Source organism: Leopardus geoffroyi, chromosome D1 (assembly GCF_018350155.1).
Source record: "Leopardus geoffroyi isolate Oge1 chromosome D1, O.geoffroyi_Oge1_pat1.0, whole genome shotgun sequence".
NCBI classification, from domain to species: domain Eukaryota; kingdom Metazoa; phylum Chordata; class Mammalia; order Carnivora; family Felidae; genus Leopardus; species Leopardus geoffroyi.
Window position 1 is genome coordinate 2,233,355 of NC_059329.1, and position 27,361 is coordinate 2,260,715.

At 46.7% G+C, this 27,361-nt stretch overlaps 1 protein-coding gene across 3 annotated transcripts in view; it reads right to left on the reverse strand.

Annotated features, from left to right (window-relative positions):
• The window catches only part of PDGFD (platelet derived growth factor D), a 219,727-nt gene that overhangs the window by 143,205 nt on the left and 49,161 nt on the right, over positions 1 to 27,361 (reverse strand). Inside the window, exon 1 of one of the 3 annotated variants that reach the window (XM_045482605.1) lies at positions 15,880 to 16,065. The exons of the other annotated variants lie outside the window; for them this stretch is intronic. Within the exon in view, the coding sequence (XP_045338561.1) occupies positions 15,880 to 15,955 (76 nt within the window). The 5' untranslated portion in view covers positions 15,956 to 16,065. Of the gene's footprint in view, positions 1 to 15,879; positions 16,066 to 27,361 lie in introns of those variants that run through there. 3 annotated transcript variants of the gene reach the window in all.

Genomic DNA, 27,361 nt, shown 5'->3' on the forward strand with positions numbered 1-27,361 from the left:
CTAACTGTGGTCCTTTTTCAAAGTCCCCTGGGAATCTCGTTTAAAATTTAAACTGGACCCCATCATCTACCAATTAAGTCATAATATTAAAATCATGGCTTGGGGCGTCCGGGTGGCTCAGCCGATTAAGCATCCGGCTTCAGCTCAGGTCAGGATCTTGAGGTTTGTGAGTTCGAGCCTCACGTCGGCCTCTGTGCTGACAGCTCAGAGCCCGGAGCCTGCTTCAGACTCTGTCTCCCTCTCTCTCTGCCCTACCCTGCTTGTGTTCTGTTTCTGTCTCTGAAAAATTAATAAACACTAAAAAAATTTTTTAAATAAAATAAAATAAAATCATGGCTTCAATATCTTCTGGAAAAGAGCCAGACACCATGACATCATTCTGGTTCATAAGCAAGATAGACTACAACGGAGTTGAAAATGTCTAGAAATTGGGGGAAACCAGCTGTCGTGTCACAAGGAAGCTTATGTGACCCGGTACAGAAGCCCACCTGGGGAAAAACTGATGTCTCCGCTCAACAACCAGCACCAACTCCCCAGCTACGTGTCAGTCACGGTGAAAACAGAGTCAGGTACTCCCGCAGATGACTATAGCCCTGGCTGATGTCTTGAGTGCAATTTCGTAAAGCATCAGAGTTAGAAATGCCCAGCTAAGCCATTCCAAAGTCTTGACTTACAAAAACTCTATGAAATAATACACATTTCTTGCTTTTTTTTGAAGCCACCAAGTTTTGGGATATTGTGTTACACACAACAGATAAATAATACACAAGAGGATACGGATGGCAAATTATTTTACTTCTTCACGAACTATGCCAAGGCATTACCTGAGAACTGTGCACAGCCCCAACAATAAGCTGGTGGAGTTGGATTTTCAAGCTACTGTTGACAGAAAATTCATTGAGTTAATCTTTTTGGTAAGAGGTAAAATTGCTTGTTTTATGTGACAGATTGAAATATTCTCTGAATCACTATTCAGTTTGTTTTTTAATGTCTTGGAAAAATAAGTCATCAGAAGCTATTTTTCTGTCACCAAGAAACCTATAATTTCTGGCAAATTCAAACGAAGTAAGAGCCACAAAGAACACGCACGCCGTCCATATGATCAACTCTCTTCATCCAACTACAAGATTTCACTTTTATTATACTAATGCGGATAGAAACAGCACAAAAAAGTTGTTTTGCAACTGCAGCTGTTGGTAAGAATATTCAGCTACAAAAATATGCAAAATAAACCAAATTTATGAGAACAACAAGATCAGCCATTGATTGAGGTCTTTGTCTTGTCATGATTATCCCGTATTTTCCCTTTCAAAAAAAAAAAAAAAAAAAGCCACAATTCAAAACCAAGTTTGAGTTCTTCAACAACATTTCTCACCTTGACATATACATTCCTAGGAATAAGCTTTGAATCATGTTGCTCTTCACCATAAATTTGTCTAAAATGATACCTATTTGAAGCCCTTGACTTTATGAAATAGTATTTTTGAAGTTTATTTTGAGAGAGGGGGCTTGAACTCGTGAGCTATGAGCTGAAGTTGGATGTTTAACCAACTGAACCAACCAGGCGCCCAATAACATTTTTTCATGATCGCACTTGAAAACACAAAGAGAACCATGGGCTGAGGTCAATACAGCAGTCAATTCTCAGTAAATGTAGCAACAGCCTCAATACAGTTTATTGAGTTTTGCTTTTCATAGAACTGCCAGTTGCGGCCAAACTTTTTCCCAGCTGCTTGCAACTGGGCAATATTTGAAGTTTAACATATCTTTGCTGATAACATTATAAATATAAACAAAGTCCACTAAAGTGTTAATTTTAATAGCTTTTATTGACACACGGAAAAGAATTTGAGCTCTAGGTATGTAGTCTCTGATGATGTCAGAGAAGGGTGTCTGAGTGGCTACCTCTTTTTGACCCAAAAGATTTTCAATCTTATCGGTGACATGGTTTCACAAAATTTCTCGCATTATGTGAATCGTACTTTCAACGATCTTTCCAAAATAACTCTTAAAGGAGGTTCCAAGAAAAATGTTATTTTCTGCATCTGGTTGTATTTTTTACCACAGTGATTATATTCATAATTTATTTTGTTTGTTTTAGTTACCCAAAGACACTAGTGACTGTTGTTCAAAATGCACGTGCTTAGGGGCACCTGGGTGGCTCAGTCGGTTGGGCGTCTGGCTTCAGCTCAGGTTATGATCTCGCGGTTCATGAGTTCAAGCCCCGCGTCGGGCTCTGTGCTAACAGCTCAGAGCCTGGAGCCTGCTTTGGATTCTGTGTCTCCCTCTCTCTCTGCCCCTCCCCTGCTCATGCTCTCTCTCTCTCTCTCTCTCTCTCAAAACTGATTAAACGTTAAAAATTTTTTTTGCAAATGTCTGTAATTTTTTGGTTCACCTATTTGAAAGATCAATTCAAAACACTAAGGTTTAAGCTTATTTGTATCATCACAGCTAATTAACACACATAAAATTTAAGTTTTAACGACATCCTACCATTGTCTCTTAAAGCAAATATACTAGTTGTGGCCAGCTGTAAGCATCCTCAGGACCCTCTTTTTGTTAGTCATGACCCTGTATATTTCAGGTTGTGGTAAGTTGTCCGTATAACATATTGGTTTCAAAAAAAATTGGATTCATATTTATATTCTAGTAGAAAATGAGACCCAGCAAATTTTTAAGACTTAGATAAAGAATGGTATATAACTTATACCAAATATCTTGGGTCATTTTTTGACCAACTGCAGAGAAAAGTAGAACACATAGATGATGGTTTTCATACAAAATATTTGATCTGGCCCAAGTCGGAGAAAAACTGAAATGATGCGTGGGAGCAGAATTTTCAACAGAAAGTTTTAAAGCACCTGGCTTATAAGAGACAAAGACATAATTCAAAAGTTGTCTGTGAGGGTGCCTGGGTGGCTCAGTTGATTCAGTGTCCAACTCTTGGTTTCAGCTCGGGTCATGATTTCACGGTTCGTGGGTTCAAGCCCTTTGTCGGGCTCTGTGCTGACACTGCAGAGCCTGCTTGGGATTCTCTCTCTCCCTCTCTCTCTGCCACTCCCCTGTTGACTCTCTCTGTCTCTCTCTCTCAAAATAAATGAATAAACTTAAAAAAAATTTTTTTTACATTGTATGTGAAGGTTTTCACAATGAACAGAAGCCGCATTCTCTCTCAAGTTCCTGAGCCCTGATCGCATCTCCTCTATAGCTTGTGATTCTAACACTACAACACCTGACAGCCCAAAAGCATCAAATTTTCCAATCACTATTTACACAGAAAGTTTGTCTATTCTCTAGGCTTTCAAACAACCAAAAAATAAAGCAAAATGCGACATTGTCGCAACAGAGAAAAAGTGAATTATGTGGATGTAATTTCAGCATGTAGATGACAAACTCTTGCAAGACTGCTTGACGAGCACTGGGTGTTGTGTGTTGGAGATGAGCCACTAAATTCTACTCCCGAAGCCAACACTGCACTGTATGTTAACTCACCAGAATTTAAATAAGAACTTAAAACATTAAAAAAACAAAACATATCCTCAAACTTCTAATTAATAAATCGCTGACAGTGCAAAGATGCATCATATCATTCTGAGCCTCAGACTGCCTGCCCTCAGGCAAGTCGGTCCATCTCACTTGGAGAAAATGAGGATTGTCTGGGTCGTACTGTTAGATAAAACACAGGACAGTTAAATTTTAACTTCAGATAAGCGACAAGCAATTAGGTTACGTATGTCCCAAATATCACATGGGAAATACTTATACTAAAAATTACTCACTGGTGATGTGAAATTTAAATTCGTTTGTGTGGTTCATTTTATGTGTGAACTTGACCAGACCCAGGCGCGTACTTATTCTAAGTATGTCCGCGAGGGTGTCCTTGGATGAGGTTCCAATGAAATCTGTTGCCTGAGCAAAGAAGACTGTAGTCCCTGATGTGGGAGGCCCTCATCCAGTCAGGAGATGGCTTGAACAGAACAAAGAGGTTGACATTCCAGCCAGTCAGGGGGACCTTCTCTTGCCTGACTGCCTTCTAGCTCAAGGCATTGGTGTTTTCTGGCCTTCAGACTCAACTGAAACACAGGTTCCTCTTGGATCCCAGGCCTTTGGATTCAGACTAGAACTACACCATTGGCTCTCCTAGGTTTTAAAGCTTCCTGACTGCATACCTTGGGGTTTCTCAGCCTTTATAATCACAGGAACCAATCCCCTATAGTAAATCTTTACACACACACACACACACACACACACACACACACACACACACACACACTGTTGGTTCTACGTTCATTCTATTTCTCTGGAGAACCCTAATACAGTCTATATTTTTATTTTCTAAAACTTGCAACCTTACCTCTGGGTTTGCATGACTCAAGTAACAACGACTATAAGGAAACAATTTTAAAATGTACTTTGTGTCAAAATGTAGTATTTCGAATGTTGTGGTGTTTATAATAATCAACATCAAAAGAAACTTGCCTGACACCAGGCGTAAGTATGAGTTGTGACCAGCTAAGACTGACAGGCCAGAACTTAGCTGTGTGAATTTACTGTTGCATAGAGATTGTTCAATTATTTCCACTTGGAGTGTCACATAACTTAAATTAAGATCTTTAATTACTGTATAATATATTCAAGTAAATTACTCTCTAATCTAGCAGAGGAATAAAAAACAAGTCCATTAAAAGCAACAGAAAATGCCAAATATCTCAGAATTAGTCAGTGGAAGCTGAAAACTAGAAGGAGTAGGTCTGAATAATTTATAGATCAAAGAAAAGATGTGGTATTCAATCACCAGACTTTTTAAATCAAAACTTTGCATATTATTTTCAAAGTACTTGTGTTTTCTGCCATGTATATATAGTTACAGTTACAATACAAGCAGGAAAATCCACAAATTTAACTGAGGTTCCTAATCTGGACACCCACGGAACCTGACCCACAGATACGTGTTATCTTCTCCTGCAGTCTTTTCTAAAAATTCAACTTAATTGAAAAATATGCTCAAATTGATGTCAACAGAATTGTAGATGCTCGGCCCTCATGTGCAACCTGGCCAATACAGATCACCTCCATAGGCTGACTTTGGTCTGGCTCTTCCACACCCGATCCCAAAAAGTCCTCTCAATCTACACAGAGTCCCTGGACCCCACAGGCATTTGAGTTTGTAGTTCTTGGTTTTACAAGGGAGGAAACGCTGTTAAGGCTTCAGAATTTTTTTTAATGTTTATTTATGTATTTATTTTGAGAGAGAGAGAAAGTACGAGCAGGGCGGAGGCAGAGAGACAGAGAGAGAGATTCCCAAGTGGGCTCTGCGCTGTCAGCACAGAGCCCGACATAGGGCTGGATCCCAAGCCTGTGAGACCATGACCTGAGCCGAAATCAAGAGTCAGATGCTCAACCAACTGGGCCGCCCAGGCGTCCCAAGGCTTCGGAATTCTTTAACGTGCTTCACAAGTATACTACCAATTCTGAAGGTACCAGAGAGGTCAAGATCCCACACTTGGGTTACAGCAAGCAAGCACACGTCCGTGCGAGCTGAGCTCCCGGGCCCTGCAGACGTAAAGCTGCACGTGAAGAAAGCCTGACCTCAAGCTCTGGGAGGAGAGTGAGGAAGAATGCACCTGAACTAGTGCGTCCCCTCAACAAGTGTGCACCGGGTTCCTGTGCGAGTCCCCGTATGATTCTGGGCGCCGGGGAGAACAGCAGTGGGAGCTCAGACAAGACGCCCACACTCAACAGAGCTCACATCCTGGCTCACAGGCTACCGACCGATCTGTAAGCAACGCAGGTCCGGGAGCGGCAGCCGTCAGGGTCAAGACCAGAGAGAAGAGACCACAGCGCTGAACGAGAAACTAATTCACACTGCATGGGTGCAGCCCTGATGAGAAAACGGTGCTTAAGCTGAGATTGAGCGGTAGGGACAGAGACGTATGAATAATATAGAAACAATAACATATACAACACTAATGCAGTAATAAATAATGCATACACACACTATTATGTATATATTCGGTGCCCTTCACCAGCTCCCAGAAATCGTAATACCTCCCATCACCAGAGAACATTTCAAAACAAGGAAACTGAGATGGGTAGAATACTATCCGCTCAGACATAGACCTTACTCATTCATCGGTCACCAGTTGGCGCTTTCTGGGTAGACGTGTCGATGAAGCTTCATCCCGTGTACATTTGTAACTACAAACACCATCGCGATACAACTATTCCATCACCAGCAAGAACGCTGCTTGTTTGCTCCTTAATTATCATAGTTTCTGCAACCTTAACCGCTGGCAACCACCAGGGTGCGTGTTTGTGATTTTTAAAAATTTCTTTAATTTTATTTTGTTTCTAGACAGAGAGTGGCAGAGGGGACAGGGAGAGACAGAATCCCAAGCAGGCTCCACGTTCAGCACACAGAGCCCGACGTGGGGCTTGAACTCACGAACCACGAGACCATGACGTGAGCCGAAATCGAGCCGGACGTTCAGCCGACTGAATCATCAAGTGCCCCTGTTTGCTATGATTTTATCACCCTAAGAATATCATATAAACGTGCTATAAATCGACTTTTTAATCTCACTCAGCAAAATGTCCTTGAGATCCATCCAAACGTCTGATGTTTACTCATTTACTCCTTGAAGGACATTTGTGTCACTTTTATGTCCCGAAAAATTACTGAAGACTCCAAATTGCTTTTGTGTACGTGTATTATATGTATGGAAAACGTACCATGCTGGAAATTCCATTGGAAGCATTTAAAAACATTTATTAATTCCCTTGAAATCAGCATTAACAAACCCATTATCTGTTCACAGGGATCTTCTGTTTTTCCGAGAAATGACTCTACCTGTGCAACTCTGTCCAACTGAAGGCCTGCCAGACTCACACACTGGCCTCGGCATTCGGTGCGCTGTGAGATCACAGGTCACGTGACCTCTGAGAGCCTCCTCTAAACATTCACGACAGAACGAGGGAGAAAAACTAACATCTTGCACGATGATGAAAAGCCTTGTGACCTTGTGGACACCCTGAAGAGATCTCCAGGGCCCCCCGGATTTCCTGGAGAACCACGGAGCGAGAGTCTTGGATGATAGAGAGGTCGGAGTTTACGTGGAAGGAAGTTCAGTGTAGGGTTTTAAGCGAAGAGAGTGACAGAATCTGATTTTTAATTTTCTGCAAAATCACCCCTCTGGGTTTGGCGACCATCATGAACGCCTCGGGTGGTGGAGGACGGCCAGCAGTGGCACAGGAGGCCTCAGGGGCAGTGAAGGGACTGATCGGGAGGCGACAGAACAGTGAGAGGAAGACAGACACAGCGTCCAAGGCGCCGTGAGGAAGCAGAGGAGGGAGATGAGGGAAGGAGAGGAAGCAGGGACCTCTCATCATTCTGTACCTACACTGGTGTTGGTAACTCTGGCAGGAACAGAGCACTCTAGGGTGAATTTGGCAAAAGAGAAAAGTGTGCATTTAATGGGACGTTCCCTCCCTCTCTCCCTCCTTTCCTCCCTTTTTCCTTCCCTTGCCTTCCCTTCCTTTCCCTTCCCTCCCCATCCCTTCCCAAGCTGCTATCTCATTGATGGCACAAGTTAAAATCAATGACATCTTACACGTAAAGGACCCTACTCCTTCTCCATTCCACTACTCTCCAAACGTAGATTAGGACGGACTACAGATTTCACAGGCAGTTCCGTAACAGCTCTTATAACGAAGAAGGCACCGTTTAATGATTCCATCTGCCTCTCCGTGTTGTTGGAGACTTCGTTAGGAATAAACACAGGAGAGTTCAGACCAGAGGACAGTAACGTTAGGTAAACATAGCACCCAAACAATGTAACAATACTCACTTTTTTTCCAGATACTCATCTTACCCCATTCTTTTGCAGGATACTATATAAACAAAATTATTTTATCCGAGTGAAAACGGAGGCGTTTGTTTAGACCTACACATAAACAGAGATTCCTCAGAATCAGCAACAGATAATTAGAGGGTCCCCTGTGTGCCGAGAATGTTCTTAAAACAGATTCCAAGTTACGGGAGAAGCAGCGTCTGAATCCTTCAGGAATAAATTGTATATACAAGGTTAGCGGTCTTTAGTGTATAACGCAGTGCCCATCACTGCGTTGATTTAGACACAGAGAAAGCCATTCCCCTCTTGTTTGTCAGCTCGTAGGCTCCTTTCCTGCCTTCATTTTTTCAAAGGCACCAACACGTGTATTCAAAAACAGAGCCTTTTCCTCAGTTGTCTTATTAAGATCACATAGACTCCAAAGGCCAGCCACCTGCCCAACGTGACGCGCTCTTGAAATACTGTACCCTCAATGCAAAGAAACCTTGCTTCTAGTCAGGGTTTTGGACCCTGTCTTAGTGCCGTGTCAATGGCCAATTAAGAATAAGACCCACAGCATTTTCATTTGGAGTAACGGGTAGAGAGACCTGGACAAATTCATAACAAGGTTCCCTGAGATGGCCGGCATATTCGACGGTCTACTCAAAGTGGATAACACACCTTGCACTCACTCCACGAAATCGTATTCTCCCATCTAAAGGAAACTGAAGCTTCATATTCTTTGAGAAGACATCTCCATAGAATTAACTGGGTTTTTTTTCCTGTGCTGTCATTACGTCATGCTGATCGCTGTCTGTTGAGCACACTCCTGGGAGTACAGGGAGCAGAGCAAGCTCCCCCATGGCGGGTCCTGTGTCTACGTCACCTCCGAGCTGCCTGCAGGTAGCACGTGTAATGGCGGGTGCTCGGGACATTTCCAACTAAAACTCACCCAACACAGGGGACTCTGGAGAGCCATAATTACCGTTAAACAAATCATTACAAGTTCATCTGTTTACTCTGCCTCACTGAATGTTCTTCAAAAGTGAAAACGACAGAAACCATGTCTACACATACCCCATGGGGCTCAACACATGGCTTATTTATAGCCTGCTTAACAATTTGCTCCTAAGCGCTGCATTCATTTCTCCGTCCTGGACCCTTCATGGCCAGGAACAACACAAAGGGCAAATGCATGGGTACACAGAAGCACCACACAAAAGATTTCCGAAATATATGCGATACCGTGGTTTTTACGTATGACACCGGAAAATGACAATTTTTGAGTTTGGGCTGCCTGTCTGGATGCTACAGCGTGGGACAAGCTATGCCTGACCAGCAGACAGATCTTGTGTGGGACAAGGGAAGGCAGCCTACCCCAACAAGGCAGGCAACGTTGGGAAGGCCTCAAAGGCAACAGTGATGGAGAAGGGGGAGACCTTCCTAGACCAACAGCCAGGCCAGGCGCATCTCGAGAGGCAGAAAGAGACCATAGCAGCCAGAATACGCTCTCAGCTGGGTAAGCACTCTTTCAACTCACTGATCCCAAACTCCTCCCTCTACATCCAGGAAAGTTCCAGGGACGCAACTGTCCGTTAGCTCCTTCAAGCAGGCACGAACACCCAAGTGGAATAAAAAAACGTACAAGAGCAGCATCCATCAGGAAGGGAAAGAAAAGAATGAGAAGATGCTACACCCATCTATCATTAAGAAACTCCAAAAGCTCAAGTCAGAAAGGCAAGAGCCAATCAGTTATTTTGAGAGCAATGAACACGGGTGTCTGTAAATGGCAAACTGTGAGTCAAAGACTGCCTTCAAACATGAAGCAGGAAACAGACTGTGGGGTCATCGAAGACTATTCCACGAAGACACTAGATTCAGAAAAAGACCCTGCAACATGGCAACAGCTGAACAGACGCTAAAAATCAGGGCTCATCTGGGGGTCATAAAATTAATTTACACTGGATTTGGAATCACAGGGACTGTAGAAAAAAGGGGAGTCTAGACAGCGTCTTCTCTCCTGGGAGGGGCACGCAGCTTGAACCCCTGGGAGGCCGCCATCACAGTGCCAAAGCCACAACGGGTAAAACCAGCGTGGGACACCAACAATTAACAGGTGACGCCAACATTCTTGACTTTGTGGTACAGGGGACTATGCCCTTCCTATACAGGTTTGACGTTGAAAATCCCAAGTTCATACAAAGTAAACTTTCCATTGTAAGACTGAAACAAGGTCCCACTTAACTGTAGTTGCAGGAGCTCAGATTTGAGAGATTACTACGTACCTCAATTGATCTTCCCCAACCCTCATGGCAAATGATCTCCACTTTACAGATGCGGACACCGGTCTTGGTAAGGCTAGGAAGCGTGTCTGCAACTGGCCGGCCAAGGAGAGCACCTTGGCTTGAATCTGTGTTCATATTCTATTGTAAGGTGGAGCCTTCCTGACTTTCAGAAAGAGCTGACCCAAGAATGCTTTAAATCAAAGCCTCCCTGATACATGTGGAGCAGAGCCCACTTGTCATAACCAAGTGAACATGACTTGCCAGTAACGTGCCTGTTATAACACAGCCAAGGGCACACAGACTGTGCCGATTCTGGGGGAGTTGCCCACTCTGTCTAGACGCAGAGACAGAAGCTAGAGAGCTGCCTCAGAGCCAGACAGCAAAGGATAAAGCACAGGATTCCTCACCCCAAATTGACTAAGATCAACAGGAAAAACTATTAATGTCCCTATCGATCAAATCCATGATACGGTTTTTAAAACACTGATGGGAGGGTCATCTCTTCCTTCGAAGACAACAGTGCAAGGTAGAAGGAAAAGAAGAAATCTTCATTTTGCTTCCTCTCTTTCTTCCCTCAAAACAGACTTTCCTTGGAAACGTGTTATGACATCAACAAGAAAGAAAAGTTACGACTCTGACAAAAATCGATTTGCCATTTTTAACATTTAGGTCAACAAAACTTTCCCACTGAAATTTGGCATTTGTGAGCTTGATCTTAGCGCTCAGTCAAAGCTAAACGCCAAGGTCCCGTAGGGCGAGGCACTGTGCGAAAATCTGCATTCACCGGAAAGCAAAACATCCACAACGCTTTTCACAAAGACTGTTGTTCAAGAAACATTTGCCTGTAATGGAGAAAGACAGCCAAATGGAATGAACAACTCTGTTTTTTGTTTGTGTCCCACATCCGAGGCGGGCCCAGCAGCTAAGAACGTGCCTCCCCTCTGCCTGGAACGTGTCCCATTCCCCATCTCCGGGGTCTCTCGGGTCAGCCCCCTCGCAGGCTATGGCCATCACTCCCCACACGAGGCGGTTTAGATGAAAACAACATGTCCAGCAGAAGCCCCGAAGGCGAACTACCGGGTCTCAGCTTGAGACCTCAAAGCATTCCCCAGGGCCTCTGGGCCAATCGGAACACTGTGATCTACCCAGATTTACAGCCGATGCCTCAGGAGGGAAAAGAAAAAAAGCACACTGCCCGTGAGATTCTCGGGCAGTCTTGGGCCAAAATCACGCTCGCTTCTGGGTGTGTGAGCAGTAGAAACCATTTTGTGCGTAATTTTTCACTGGAACGTATTCAGAAATTACAATCACGCGGATCACTTATTTTCCCTTTCTTCAAAAGAAATGCTTGGTACTGCAGCATCAGCTATGATTCTGGGACAGTCTGATTTGAGGGAGAGACGCCATCAGGTCCTAAGTCGGTGTCTAAGGAAGAGAACCTTCCTCCATGGGACACATTTCCGTATTTCAGCCCTCGTCGGCTTCTGCGTGACCCACAAAGAGCTAGTCCCAGGGAACATTCTGCCCAGCGTGATGGAGCTTACAGCCTCCGGATGTATATTTTAACACCAACGCACATTTTCTTCACTCCCCCAACAGTGCCCTGAAGTATGGAGGAGAGACAAGCCGCCTTTTAAAGAGCCTGGTTCCGCACCTTGCTGGAAAGCAGGCTCGCGGACTCTGCCCGTCAGCGAGTCAGCGAGGACCCAGCTAAGACCTACTCCGGAGGAGACAGGTCTTGTGGACCTAGAGCTGAGCCTACACCATTTGTGTCATACACAGTAACAATTACCGCTACACAACCCACAGTTTCATCATCTTGATTTTGACCTGCTCCAAAACCTACACGCCATCGTGACAATGATCCAATCCTCGGGGACTTGTAGGCAGAGCGGACCAGGAGCACCGAGGAAGCTGTCAGAAGGGAACGACAGTCACATGCGTCAGGACTGGAAACGAATCTGGCAGGCAGTAAAGGAGAGGCTGACCTTAGGGAAGTGCCCCCAGCAGGTGTTCAAGGAAAGCTTACACAGGATGTCTTTGCAGGTATTTTCCATACATGATCCCACGTCACTGTCACAAGGGCCCCATTGAAGGAAAAAGTGTATCTTCTAGCTTCAAGGTCAAGGGAGTACAGCTAGGAGACCACGTAGGCCAGCCAAGCCAGCAAGACTATGTAAGCCAAGACTCAGGGAGCAAGGTGACATCCCTAAGATCACACAGCTCGCCAACGTCAGCGCCGGCGTCCAAAACGCGCTAACTCTGCCTAAAGACCATGACTTTTCAACCACAACACGTGGCCCCAAAAGGTCTTCCCAGGCCCACACTTGTTGACGGGTTCTGCTTACCAGGCCAGAGCCGAGGTCCTGTTCGTATGCTGACTCGCTAAAGCCTCACAACCACGTCATGAGGGGTGACATTTTATAGAGGAGGAAACTGAAGCGTCTCTGATCGCACCCGCAGAAGCCCCCCCGAGGCCACACTCCCTCGACCCCTTCACCACTCTGAACAAAACAGACCGCACGTTCGACACGCCACTTTACCGTTTTCGAAGTCAGTTCGAATGACATTCTAACAAGTAAGAGCTGAGACAGATTACAAAATGGCATTGCCAGACGACCTGTTTTTATAATTAAGACACGTCCACGGGGGGAAAGAGTACTGGTTCTGATGTTCTCGAAAGAGGCAATTTCTTCTTAGGTAGATTCCTGTCACAGGCACAGGGAGTAAGCAATTATCAAAATTTTGAGAAACATAATCCCCCTTGTGAAAACCGGCATAGCGACGCTGTTGGCTTCTCTGACACGAGCAATGCGCTAAATTACACAAAAAGTGGAAAATGAATAGCGATTATATGGAAAAAGCCGAATACGATCGTCTTGGGGCTTGAAACATTTGTCCTGCATTTCTCACTCCTTCTCAGATTCTGAAGGCTGACCCAAGAGGAGAATGAGTCACTCGACAGGTGGGCTGAGAGCATGCCAGGTCCAGCATTCTCCCACCATGGGAAGCGGCGGTGGGGGAGCGCCAGCTGTCTGCTAGGAATCGTGAGGCAGACGGGGTTTGCCGTGGTCTCCCCCCCCCCCGCTTTCTGAGTGGCCCTCTCCACCACCCCCGGGGTGGGGGGTCCTCCATGGTCCCGGGGACACACACCCATCCCACGTTGTAGTCGCTCTTCTGGGAGAACCCAAGTCTTTGCTGGAAATCCTGTGTGCCTCCAAGATGAGAAGAGAACTGTCAGGGAGAGAGATTCGGGGAGAAGTGGGAGGGTGTGGGGGAGTTCGCAGGGGCTTCCCGGCCAGCCCTGGAAGGGGCCAGCATCCACACGCATGTGCACAGTCACAGCCTGGAGGCTCAGTCGGCTCACAAGCCAGGAGCCTTCTCCCCAGGGCAGGTGTTTCTTTTTTTTTTTTTTAATTTTTTTTTAACCTTTATGTATTTTTGACGCAGAGAGAGACAGAGCATGAACGGAGGAGGGGCAGAGAGAGAGGGAGACACAGAATCGGAAACAGGCTCCAGGCTCTGAGCCATCAGCCCAGAGCCCGACGCAGGGCTCGAACTCACGGACCGCGAGATCATGACCTGGCTGAAGTCGGACGCTTAACCGACTGAGCCACCCAGGCGCCCCAGGGCAGGTGTTTCTAAACAAAGTGCTCTGGGGTCCGACGGTTCGTCCAAGGCTGGCCCACGAGTGCGGAGAAAACGGAATGGACAGAACTCTGCTCCTCTCTCCTCGTCCCACAAGACATCTCTCATCATTTGTCTACCGAGGTTCTACGGAATAGTTCTCCAGGGGGTACCCTCCCCGCAACATCCTCCCCGTAGGCTCGCTCTCCTCTCTCAACCCCCCCAAACCCTCTCACCTGCTGGCGTAGCCGGTGACTTTGCTGCCCTTTCCGCGGAGAAGACAGAATCCGTGAGGGCCCCACGGCCTCGTCTGATTTCATCACTACATTACATAACATTACAGGGCCCCACCATCCCCTTCTCCTTTCTCAGCAGAGCCCCACGCCTCTTCCTTTCTTCAATCCTCCCCGCAAGGCCTTGCCCTTGGGGTTCTCCCCTCCTTCCATTCTACTGCCTCCCCTGTCAAAAAGGAAATCGCGCTTACTCTCACAATCTCCGCCAGCTGTGGCCCAATGTCCAACTTCTCCACTCTTTCTCAGAGTAGACCTGTCACCCCAACTCTTTCTTCGCCTCCCCCAGTCCTGCATCAGCCCCCACCTCCCGCCCACACTCGCCTTACACCCCAAACGCTCTCAGTTGTTAACTCCACTCAGCCGCACTTTGATTCCTAACTTCCCAGCCCTCAGCACCGTGTGGCACATGGGCCACCCACCCTCCACCTTGATACCGCCCTTTCTCCGTCTCCAAGTCCGCACGACCTCTTGGATTCGCTCCAGTCCCTCCTGGCTCCTCCCGTGGTTATCAACCCTGGCCCTCTTCCCTCTGCACACAGTCTCCTGAGGATGTCTCATCTGTACGCTGGAACTCCTCTGCCAAGATTGCCAAAATCCACACCTGGAGACCGAAATAATATATCCAAAAACCTCGAGATACAAGCATCCAAAACCGACCTTCCCTAAATTAACGTCTTCACTTTCCCCTCAAAGCTTGACCTTCTGTTCAGTGAACCGAATTATCATCTGCCTGGTTGCTGATCTGCAAATTTCCCCATGACCGCTTCTCTCCCTCTCCCTCTCTCTCTTTCTCTCTCTCTGTCCCCACCCTCATCCAACTGTTGGCCGGGTCCTGTCCATTCTATTATCTAAACTACATGCACGCATATTTCTTTCATTTTTTTTTCTTCGACCCTCCTGCCAAAATTTTACCTGTGACGTCAAGCCTTATATGGACAGATGCACTAATGTCCTAGCTGGCTTCTCCCACACACGCTTCCCTGTCTATAAGGCCAAGCAATATTCTCAAAATACTTATCAGGTCAAAAGAGTCTCATTTTTCAAGACTTCTGATGGCATGCCACAGAAGTGAAGATAAAATTAAAACTCCTAAGTATGCCCACAAAATGGTGTGATCGGACTCCAGCCTCAGTTTCCACCGTCCTCCCAGCTCAGCACCCACCCACCAGAGCTAACTCCTACGGTTACTCAAATGGATCAGGATCTCTCCTGCCTCGTTTCTCCTTTTCTAGTAGGTTCCGCCACCTGGAAGTGTCTTACCTCTGGTCTTTCGCCACACTCACCTCTGCGGACTCTTCAGACATCTAAGTACCACGTCCCCACACGTCTTCTCTGACCACCCCCTTCACCTAAACTAACACCGTATTCTCTTAGTAAAATATATGTACTTATTTTGGCTTGTTCTAGGTTATATGGCTGACCCACGATCCCCAGGAGGGCAAGAAGGACATCTTTACCTCTCCAAACTACGACGCGACACCGGACCGTGCTCCCGGGAAGTGCTCAAAAATTACGTGTAAATCACGGAGCAAAACAGATTTGACTATTAAAAACCACGCTTGCCTCTGAACTGAGTAGCCCTGTCAGCCTGAATCTGGGCCCTGCACATAACAGTTCAGGGGGAGGTTGGGAAGTTCCCAGCGACACTCTGCCATCTGTGCCTTCAATTCCCACTGTAACACCTGTTGCAGTGTCACTAGCTACCTGAGAGGCCACAGCAACAAGAAAGAAACAGAAAGAAAATGAGAGGAGCAGAAGGAGGAGGAGGGCGGGGAGGAAGAAGAAAGAGAAAAACATTTAATTTTTGTAGTTGAAGCACATTTGCTATGTAAGAAATACTCTCACCGTTTTCCTTTAAGATGTGGTCTATGAAACACGCCCCACAGAAAAGCCTATCATCTCGGTAATGGAACGCTTGCATGTGCAAAGCCTCCGTGAGTGTCACTGTTTGTACAGGCCAGACACATGGCTGTCTTCGGAAGGGAGCGTCCTAGGAACTCCAGGGTCACGTGTATGTAGAAATGAAATCCCTCTTCCTGATGTAGGAGGAAACAAAAATGCAACTTAGCTCTATTAGTTCTGGAGCAGATCGTTTCACAGCCCGTACTCTGAAACAATAACTCACTCTCCCAGAGGCATGAAAGAATTAATACAATCCGCAGATCTGCCTGAACAGGTTCCCAGGACAGTCATCTAGGCACTCGGAGAATGTGACACTGAGTTCTGTTTCCTGTTATTACAGTTTTCTGAAGTGTGTTCCCTGAAAAGATACTGATTTCAATCTAAAAATCCTAACTGGAGTTTATAAAATGAGCCACAATTTGAGTTTTCTCTTGTTCAGGAATTCAAATGTCCAGAAGCATCTCACTTTTCCTAAAAACAAAAACAAAAACAAACAAAAAAAGCTACGTGGTTGCAAAAAAAGAAGTTCTTTTATCTATAGCTCTTGTAATGTGGTTATTGCTCAAAATATCAGGAGTGCTGGAAAAACAGCCCATGGAGAGCAGTGCTTTATTGTACAATTTAAAGCCAAACATTAGGGAAGAATAAGAGATGTGAACGGTCTATCTATTCAACTGGAATGAGAGAAAAAAGAAATAATGGACACATCACAGTTAACCAGTAGTCCCCAAACTCATTTCTTCATTCAGCAAACGTTTTTAGACTCTACTCAGCTTGGAGTAAGAAAAGATGAGTAGAAGATCCACAGACCCCGCTCATTCAGTTTGCATCGTACATGCAGTCATTCAAAAAGCATGTCTGGGAGACACGGGCTTCCGGCTACGGGATGAATCATTCATGGGGATGAAAGGCGCAGCATAGGGGACGTAGTCAATGGTGCTGTGATAGTGTCGCACAGGGATGATGGCGGCTATACGTGTGGGGAGCACAGAATCATGTGTAGTCTTGTCAAATCACCATATTGTAGGCCTGAAACTGTTGTAACATTGTGTCAACTGTACTTCAATTAAAAAAAGAGAGAGAAGGGGTGTCAGAGTGGCTAACATTAACAACTCGGGCAACGACAGATGTTGACGAGGATGCGGAGAAAGAGGATCTCTTTGGCACTGCTGGTGGGAATGCAAACTGGTGTGGCCACTCTGGAAAACAGTATGGAGGTTCCTCAAAAAACTAAAAATAGAACTACCCTACGACCCAGCAGTTGCACTACTAGGCATTTATCCAAGGGATACAGGTGTGCTGTTTCGAAGGGGCACAGGCACCCCCATGTTTATAGCAGCACTATCGACGGTAGCCAAAGTACAGAAAGAGCCCAAATGTCCATCGATGGATGAATGGATAGAGAAGATGTGCTATATATATGTGTAGGTGTGTGTGTGTGTGTGTGTGTATACACACACACAATGGAGTATTACTCGGCAATCAAAAAGAATGAAATCTTGCCATTTGCAACTACACGGATGGAACTGGAGGGTATTCTGCTAAATGAAATTAGTCAGAGAAAGACAAATATCATAGGACTTCACTCATATGAGGACTTTTAAGAAACACAACAGATGAACATAGGGGAAGGGAAGGAAAAATAAGGTAAAAACAGAGAGGGAGGCAAACCCTAAGAGACTCTGAAATACAGAGAACACACTGAGGGTTGCTGGAGGGGTACTGGGTGGGGGGATGGGCTCAATGGGTGATGGGCAATGAGGAGGACACTTGTTCCCATGAGCACTGGGGGTCATGTATAAGAGATGAATCACTGAATTTGATTCCTGCAATCATTATCACACCATTGAACTAACCTGGACTTAAAATAGAGAGAGAGAAAGGCGGGAAGAGCAGCTTTCTTACAAGTGTCACTTGTAGAGGATTCTGGGATCGCTGACTGTCTCATCTGTGTGTGACCAACACTTAATAACCTGGGCAACGGTTCAAACCAGCATCTGTACTGGGCCCGCTCCTGTGCCTAGGACAAGCATAGGCTGTAGGCAGGAGAGAAGACACCTAGAGGACAGTTAAAAACTCGAGTTGTCCTCAGGGGTGGCCGTGATCAGGCTGGTTAACAGATGAATGAGACGGGTGGGTCCTGACTCACCATGGGTTGGCTTACGTGAAGGCACTATTTACTTCCTCTTATCTTAACACAGCTTTTGATACTGAGTGGTTTGAATTTTTTTATGTTTATTTATTTTGAGAGAGAGCACATGTGTGTGAGCAGAAGAGGGGCGGAGAAAGGGGGAGAGAGGGAGTCCTAAGCAGGCTCTGTGCTCTTTGCACAGAGCCCTATGTGGGGCTGGATCTCAGGAATCGTGGGATCATGACCGGAGCTGAAATCAAGAGCGAGAGGCTCAGGCGACGGAGCCATCCAGGTGCCCCTTAAATAGTTTTGTTCTTCAATATGTCAGGCCTTCCAACACTTCTGGAAATCATCACTGCTCAGCTCTTGACGGGGATGTAAAATGAGGTCAAGAGGTTTGCCCCAGACCTCATCAAGAGCAGCACTCACCGGGGCCACTGATTCTTTGTCCCTGGACCATAACCCAAGCCGGTTTCAAAACAGCATTCAGCACACCCGGCCGTGTACCTGTACCCAACACCTTGATGAGGCATTTACCAGGGTGTTAGTACGTCGGAAGTGCTCCTATCACAGCAATTACAAAGTAAACTGTACCGCATTCTTGCAAGAAACCGCATGTGTCACCTATCCAGGCATTTCCAAACCTTTCTAGTACGGTAGTCAGATGCGAACGTTCTTGTACTCCCCAGACACCGAGGCTTCGAAATTCCTATTCTTACAGCTCACCTGGGACAAAGGGACAGGAGCACCTACCAGTCAGCGCTGCTGGGGGAAGAACACTGTGCTGGAACGACGTCTGGTGTGTGCAAGGTAGTTAGCAGGTGGTTGGGACGAGCAGAAGCCCATGTGCGACCAGAGAGAAACTGCTTCGACACTTCAGGAACAATATTAACAACGATGACACGGGTGTAGTGCAGTGAGAGCACCCTTCTCCTGCGTGAAGGGCTTCACGCAGGTTTTTCCAAGAACGCCCAGACCCGCTCGGTGAGGAGTGTCCTTATCCCACTTTACAGATGAAGAAACTGGGGCTCAGGACACCGAGCAGCCTATCAACAGGTAAGCCACTGGGCTTTCACCCACACTAGGTCTGAAGCCCTGTTCTTACTTCACACCTAACTACACTCCCTCCAAGTGCAAGCGACTTCCAAAGGGGGGCCCGCTTGCAAGCCGACGGCCAATTTCAGACATTTAACATAGTGGATCCATTCACCTTAGAAGGAAAACTCCCAACCTTGCATTCTAGACGCCCTGAGCACTTTCTTCCGGCATGAAAATCATGCTGGGCAATTAGAAAAGAGAATCTCGGCCCTCAAAATGCCGCCCGCAGATATACTTTGCATGAAAATATTTTTATCATCGTGGAAATGGATCATCAACCTCTACTTGGAAACAAGCTACTTCAAACACTAAATTTGTTTGAACTTCTAACGACTACAGAGATAGCCACCTGGTGCCTACTATGCGTCTGGCTTTGGGTCGGCTTCGGTTTGGCAAAGAGAAGAGCCGAGATGAGACATGGTGGCCGTTCCTGGTCAGTTCTCTGCCTCTTTGCTGGCCTTGAGGCTCTCCGAGATGCCGCGGAATCCGGACCTTCCGGAAGAGATTTAAGAAAAGGAGACCGTGGTGTGTCTGGAGAGGGAGGCTGTTCTGTTTAATTTCCACTTTCACCTTCTGTTATAAGAAGGATCTGCTAGTTCTAAGCAGTTTTAAAAGGCTGCAAATCACATACATAAAGGAGAAAGACTTTTCTTCTCTTTTCCTTAATTGTATCCACCAAATATGAAAAAGAAAGAAAAAGTATGTGACACAAATAGACAAGCCACACAAAATCATACAACCTGTTGGAGATTTTGTCTTATTTTTGAGGATATCGGTGACATCGCTCATATCAATTATTGAATGACTGCTTAAATATTTTTAATGTTTATTTACTTTTAAAAGAGAGACAGAAAGCACAGAAAGAGAAGGAGACACAAAACCCGAAGCAGGCTCCAGGCTCTGAGCCGTCAGCAGAGAGCCCAACATGGGGCTCGAACGCACGATCCGTGAGATCATGACCTGAGCCGAAGTAGGACGTTAACTGACTGAGCCACCCAGGTGCCCTGAATGATTTCTTGAAATGGTCTCCTTAACGAAAGCAGCTTAAAACCAAACTAAAAGAAATTTAAGTCAAACAATAACACCTAACGTCGTGGGGGATTTTCTCGGAGTCACTTCCCACAGTAACATCAACAGGTGGATACGTCTGCTGGTCTGTTGCTCAGAATGAGCTCACGATGAGCACAACACCCCCGGTTAATCAGCAGCAATGCCAGAATGTGAACCCAGGCAGTCGGGGCCCTGCTCTCTGCCCAATTTCTCAATGACATCTTCCTTCTTAATTGACATAATGTTGCAAAACATGATCAGACAAAAATATACAACTCTTGGTGTCATCTGCGGTAGAGAAAGTGAAATCTGGATTTTATAAGATCTCAGATTTTCCTTCTGAACGTTCTTTCCCTTCCAAGGTCTATCATAAACAAATTACCAAAAAAATACATAAGAATATCATGTGGTCGCTCAAGCTCAGACTCTGTCGAATACTTAGAAATTTGAAAGAGCCTCATCCTTTGGCACAGCAGGAGTAGAAATGGAGACTGAGACAGTGTGTCTAAATATTTAAGTTATAAATCAAGCGAACAAACTGTTCAATGAAACTTATTTCAATATAGCTTGAATTGCTTTATTGATATTTTGAAAATTTAATTAAATCCTACTCAATCTTCATGATTATTATAAAAGTAAAACTACTTGTAAATCTAGTATTTCACACCCATCTGGTTGCCAACGTTGGTGTCGGGCCTCACGCGTGTCATCCCTACGATTACATGCATATTTTTCAAAATACCACGAACCGTGTCTGTTTGCAAAATGCTAATTACCATGTTCTGAATAGCACCGGATTGTTAAGGCCTTTCAAAGCACAAACTGGGAACATGAAGAGCATGAATGGATGCTCACCGCGAACAGAGAACAAGGTTTCTATCCGCACGCGAATCTGCTGTGTGCATGCCCCACCCCGAGCAGAAGGGTTTCACGGGTGAATACGTCTTCTCCCTTCCTTGTGCGGCCCCACCACCTAGCTGGGGTTGGGGGGGGGGGAAGGTGAGGGGGGGGCGTCTGTCCCCACCACCTAGTGGTCCGTCCGCCCCTGGCGGCCTGCACACCTGTACACGTTTAGACGCAGATGGCTGGCTGGTGACTCAGGACAAGAAGTGCCCAGAGGCGGTTCTGGGGACCGAGCAGGCTGCGGGTCACACTTTGCCTGCATAAAGCACAGGCTCCTGAGGGACCACGTGCCCCTGTGCTGTCTCCCAGCTCTGTGTGTGTGTGTGTGTGTGTGTGTGTGTGTGTGTGTGTGTGTCTGAGGAGCACATCCCACTAAAATGTAGGTCCCAGGTCCCGGTGCAGGGGTCTCTCTGGCTTGGGTCTAAGGCTGGACTACTTTGAAATCTATGAAATGAGCTTTTCCTTTGAACTAGAAGGTTCTGGAGCCTGCAGCACGGCTTCAAACCCCAGTTCCCCATTTACTGGTCCATGTGGCCACAGACAAATCACCATTCTGTGCCTTTGCTTCATTTTTAAGATGGCAATATTAAAAATCATTTTTTTATGTTGGTCTATTTATTTTTGAGAGAGAGAGACACAGCGTGAGGAGGGGAGGGGTGGACAGGGAGGGAGACACAGAATCCGAAGCGGGCTCCGGGCTCTGAGCCGTCAGCACAGAGCCCGACATGGGGCTCCAATCCACGAACTGTGAGGTCATCACCTGAGCGGAAGCTGGACGCTTAACTGAGCCCCCCAGGCACCCCTAAGATGGCAATATTAACAGTGTCCCCCTCCCAGAGTTGTTTGATGAAGACTAAATGAATGAACACATGGGAAGTGCTCACACGGTCACACAGGCCCTGGCATATGCTAATGGGCGCATAAATGTTATCCTTTTTTCTTCATAAATATAACCATCTCTTTTGTTTTCTCCCCCAGTCTGCTCTGTAAATCTGATCAAGTCCTATTTGTAAGTATCCATTTGTATCTAAACCTTTCACCCAAACAGATTTCTCTCTTTCTCAGTGAGGAAAATATCCAAATAAAAATGGGAAATTGTTCGTACGTGTATGAGAGAATGTATCTAACAGTATGAAAATATTTCACTAACGATTTATGACACATCTACCCAGAAACTTCCCCAAGGAAGTACGCTCAGTCTCTAAACGCTATGCATCACTGGAAACAGGTGGTAGTATTCAAAAGGACCATGTGCAATAGCTGTCTGTTACCTGTAACATTTATACCATATGCAAACGTACATAGATCCACAGGAAGACAACACAGGGAAAGTGTTATTTTCCACTAATAAGGACTTCCTTCCTGCTGCTCACCATATATATCAGTATCACAAAAGGTGAGACGTAATCATAATAAACGTTAACATGTCCGTGAAATGGATTATGTGCCTGTCACGTGCTAAGCCCTTTACGTGCATGGCTCGTATAAGCCACGCAGCACCCCCACAAGGGGTCTCCGTGATGACCATTCAGGAGGACGGGGAAGCCGAGATCGAGACCGGCTACGAGGTAACGTGTCAGAGACGCACAGAGAGTTAAAGGCTGTGTTTGAACCCGGGTCTCTGGCTGGAAGCCTCTGCGCCCCCAGATGCAGCTACAACACGAAGGGAAAGTTATATTCACAAACTTACGTCCTCATCACGGTCCCCTGTTCATTACTTTACGTTTGTTAGCAACAAGTTTTCTCAAACTACCAACGAATGACAGGCTGCTGGATTGAGTCACCCCACTTAGACTACGAGTGCAGGGCTGACAGCAAACGACGGGAAGAAGAAAACATAAACCGTGTTTCCGCGGGCGAAGGAAAGCGTGTGGCCAGTTACTCAACCCACCCACACAGGACTCTTCTTGTCGAAGAAGAAAGCTCTTTGTGGCTCCAGTTATTTAAACTGTCTTGGTGTAAATGTTCTCATATTTTCCAGATGCTTATTCAGCTCTCCACGCCATTTTCTCTAGGCGGAGTCAGTGACACTCTGTACAGAGGTGATGGCTCATATAATTCAGCTGCGTGGGCATGTCGTTTCCAAAATGACAGTGGAAAATAATGTCCCAAGGAAACCAAAGTGGACAGAATACCGAGTTATCGCGTAAAAGAATTCCTAGACGTTCTTGCCGGGTTTTGGGGGGAGGATCCATACTTCTTCAAAGAACAAAGTAAAGTTCTAAGTGTGTCACGTATAAGATGCTGACAATACCATGAATCAGAGAAAAGAGCTTCCACTGGAGACTGGACTATAAGGAGGTCTAGATGGTAGGTGTGGTTGTCACAAGCTCCTGATGCAGGGACTGTGGGAGGGAAAAGGTACAGTAACTTCTACCGGAAGGGCTTCAGAAGTACTCTCGAATCTCCACCTAAAAAATTAAACCAGTACCACGGGGTAGCGTCACTCACACATATACTAGAAACGTACGTTTTTGTAGTGCGGGGCAGAAAACATCCTTGCTAGCTGGCTTAAGGGCATTCACACCGAACGCCTTAGTCCGCTGTGTAATCTCCAACTTCCGAGCAGTCCCGTTGTAAACAACACGAAGTAATTCCAATTTTTCAACACTCTGGCACTGCTTGTTTGCACAGTTCCTCGGGAACCCACTAATGGATAGCACATGCTTCCATTTGTCATCTCCGAAGAAGCTCAGCACACGACCGAGGGCCGCGGCCAGACCGCGATCCCGGCACAGGCTGTTTCTTTCTTCGTTTGTTCCGGGACAAAATCGCTACCTCTGCGTCAGCATAAATTCCAAACTGTGATGGCGGGGACGGTTGTTTTCGCTTCTAAAAATAGGCGTCATTTATATTCACACAGATCATACGCTAATGAGGAGTCCGGGATTGACACACACAAGACAGAAATCCCACACATTCGGCCACCGATACCGGTGCCCGGCTCCTCGTTGCAGGCTGCAAGGCAACACCCAGACTGTTACTTGGGGCGGGGGGCTGGCTCAGTGGGTAGAACAGGCGACTCTTGACGGCGGGGTCGTGAGTTTGAGCCCCACGCTGGGTGGAGAGATCACCAAAACTCAGAAACAAACGAACAAAAAAGACTAAGTTCTAGGCCTTTCCCAAGCTTCAGGTGCAGCAGGAGACATGAGACCACTTCTCCTTACTATCATCCATAGTGGCCAGAATTCCAAGGTGACCCCTGAGGACCCATGCCTTTGCGTGACCCCCTCCCCCGAGTGGGGGCCGGGCCACTGAAGGCGATTAGGCCAGAACATATGACAAAAACTGAAATAACTTTGCAGATCGCTGACTTCAGATTATCCCCCAAGGACTCAATCGGTTGAGCCCTTCGTAGAAAGGTCTAAGGCCAAAGGATGAGGGGCAGCCACATGGCAAACTGCCATGTTATGGGGACGGTCACGTGTCAGGGAGGGCGGGCGGCCCCTGCTTGCTCGAGACCTCAACCTGCCCACTGCAAAGAACGCAACTCTGCCGACAGCCAGGGAGCGTGGGAGAGAACCGCAAACGTCGCATGAGACCGCGGCCCCGGCTGACACCGTCACCTGCATTCGAGCAGAGGACCCCCCCCAAACCGCGTTCAGACCCTGCAGCTACCAACATTCTTGGATAACGAATCCGCGTGGCTTCCACGAGCTACGCTGCAGGTGACTGTGCAGAATCACAAAACGAAGACACAAGCCCTGGAAAAGGTAAAGTCTTGCGAATTTCACGATGAATAACACCTTGTTTTTCTCCAGTCTCAGAATACACAGCAAGGCGCTCTGGAGTCACATAACAGCTATGGGACCTTCGGGAAGTCACTGCACCTTGCGCCTCAGCTTCTTGGCCTACAAAACGGGGAACAATACCTGGAGTTTGTAAGGGTTCGGCGAGAGCCCAAGAATAAGCTCCCCATAAAATAGTATCACTGCTCCCGTTACCGCTGTAATTATTACTGCCAGCATTACTAATGTGACCAAGGCACACACCTGATGCCTCAGCCAGGCGAGAAAGTACGAATGGCTGAGTAAACGAGTGAGGGAGTCTGGAAAGGCTCCATGGAAACTGCAGATGACTGTGAATGTGGCAGGCGGCAGTGGGTTTTAATCATTTATTCATTGAGACCAAATTACTGAGCCCTTCGGAATCATTTTCGTCGCAGTGCCCAAGGCAGGGACCGTTCAGTGACGACCGTCAGCCCCGAGAGGAAACGTGCCTGCGGTGTTGCAACCAGAGATCGGGAGAGACAGGAGCCTAGGAGCTTGCAGAGCTCTGTGAGGACTCGACAAGGCCGGGGTGCGGTTTTCGTGGGTACGGGAAACCGCAAACCAGAGGCCCCAGGCTGCGTCTCTCCCCCTCCCCTCCCAGCCCTTACCTGCTATTCTCCAACATCCCGTGCGGGTACTTGGAAAGCTGATGCCTGAGGGTCAGGCTTCTCACTCAGCACACGGCTGGGGGGTCGGGAGGGGGAGAGCTGTGATAGGCCCCAGAGACCAGGAAGCTGGCTCAAACCACCCCTGCCCCTGCCCCTGCCCACTCCGAGTCACCAGATCTCCTTGGGAGAAGCTCGCACACGTCTGGGGCCCTCGCTCTTGCGGCTGTCACGTGCCGGATGAGCCCGCAGTCTCCCAGCTCTGTCAACAGGGCTTTTGCATTGAGGACCATAGCAAACAGAGAAGAGAACTCTCAAAAGGCTACACAGCAACCCTGCACAGCTATGCACCTGAGCCCAGGGAAGAGGGAGCAGAAAAAAACGGGCACCTCCCTGGAAGGGGCCTAACTGCACAGCTTCCCGGTTGCGGCCCGAGGGTCCAGTTTCTAACAAGACTATATCTAAGTGTTAGGACCTAGTACTAATATTAGTACCTAGGTGCTAGAGCTTCAAGCCCCTCTTTGGAGCACTTACAGGTCTCAGCACACCCTCGACCACGGGGAGTCACTAAGGACAAAGAAGTCAGGATGCACAAGCACCAAGTCAAAGGACAAGCAGGCACTCGGGCTGGGTTGCCTGACAGGCTCCACGTCCCAGACAAGGCCACTCTGTCAAGACCGGGAGACGGGGCTCCACATTTTGTCTAATGCACAGAAACCACCAGAGAGTCAAAGGAAATGAGGAAACAGGACTATGTTTCAAACAGGAGGAAAAGATAAAACTCGACAGTCAAAGACCTCAGCGGAACGGACGTAAGCGACGGATCCGACTGCGAGTTTCAAGCAACGCTCACAAGGATGCTCACGAAGTCAGGGGACAATGCCCGGACAAAGTGAAGATTCCAACAAAGAGACAAAATGTTTCCAAAGTACCAGAAGAAATCACAGAGCTGAATCACATAATAACTGGACTGGAAAAAAATCAACAGGAGGGTTTCTTAGCAGACTAGACTGACGAGAAAAAAGGACGAGTGACGTGGGAGACAGGACAGGGGAATTCATAAACCGAGGGGGAAAATCCAATAAACAGAGGGAAGACGGCATAAGGGCCTTATGGGACACAATAAAGTGACCCAACACACACAGTACAGGGGTCCCAGGAGGAGAAGACACCGAGAAAGGGGCAGAGAGCTTATTCAAAGAAACAACGTTTGAAAACTTCCCTGATCTGGGGAGAGACCCAGATATCCTGACCCAAGAAACTCAAGAGTTTCAAGTAAGACGAATCCAAAGAGACCCACGGTGAGACACAGCACAGCGTAATTAAACCGACGAAAGTTAAAGACAAGGAGAGAAGGTTAAAAGCAGCCGCAGGAAGACAACGTGTTACACAGGGGAACCCCCAGGTCAAAAAGATGAGCCACACCAAGTGCCGGGGAGGGTATGGTGAGAGGGAGCCCGTGCGCCGTTGTGGGAACACAACCTGGTGTGGCCGCTGTGGACAACAGGACGACGGTTCCGCTGGAAGTCAGACGTAGAAATACCATAAGATCCTGCAATCCCACCTGGACGTACATCCAAAGGGAGTGACAACAGACCTCAGAAGGATACCTGCATTCTCATGTTCATGGCAGCCAAGATAGGAAAATAACCTAAGCATCCGTCAGCAGATGAGTGGATATCGATATCACCCATATATACACGCATACGCATGTACGTATACATCGCATTTTCTTTAGCCATTCATCTGTTGATGGACATATACACACACTGAAATATTATTATATATATACTATACTATATTTAAATATATTTAAACATACACTACATATATTTATATTTATATATATTTATGTTATATATACTATA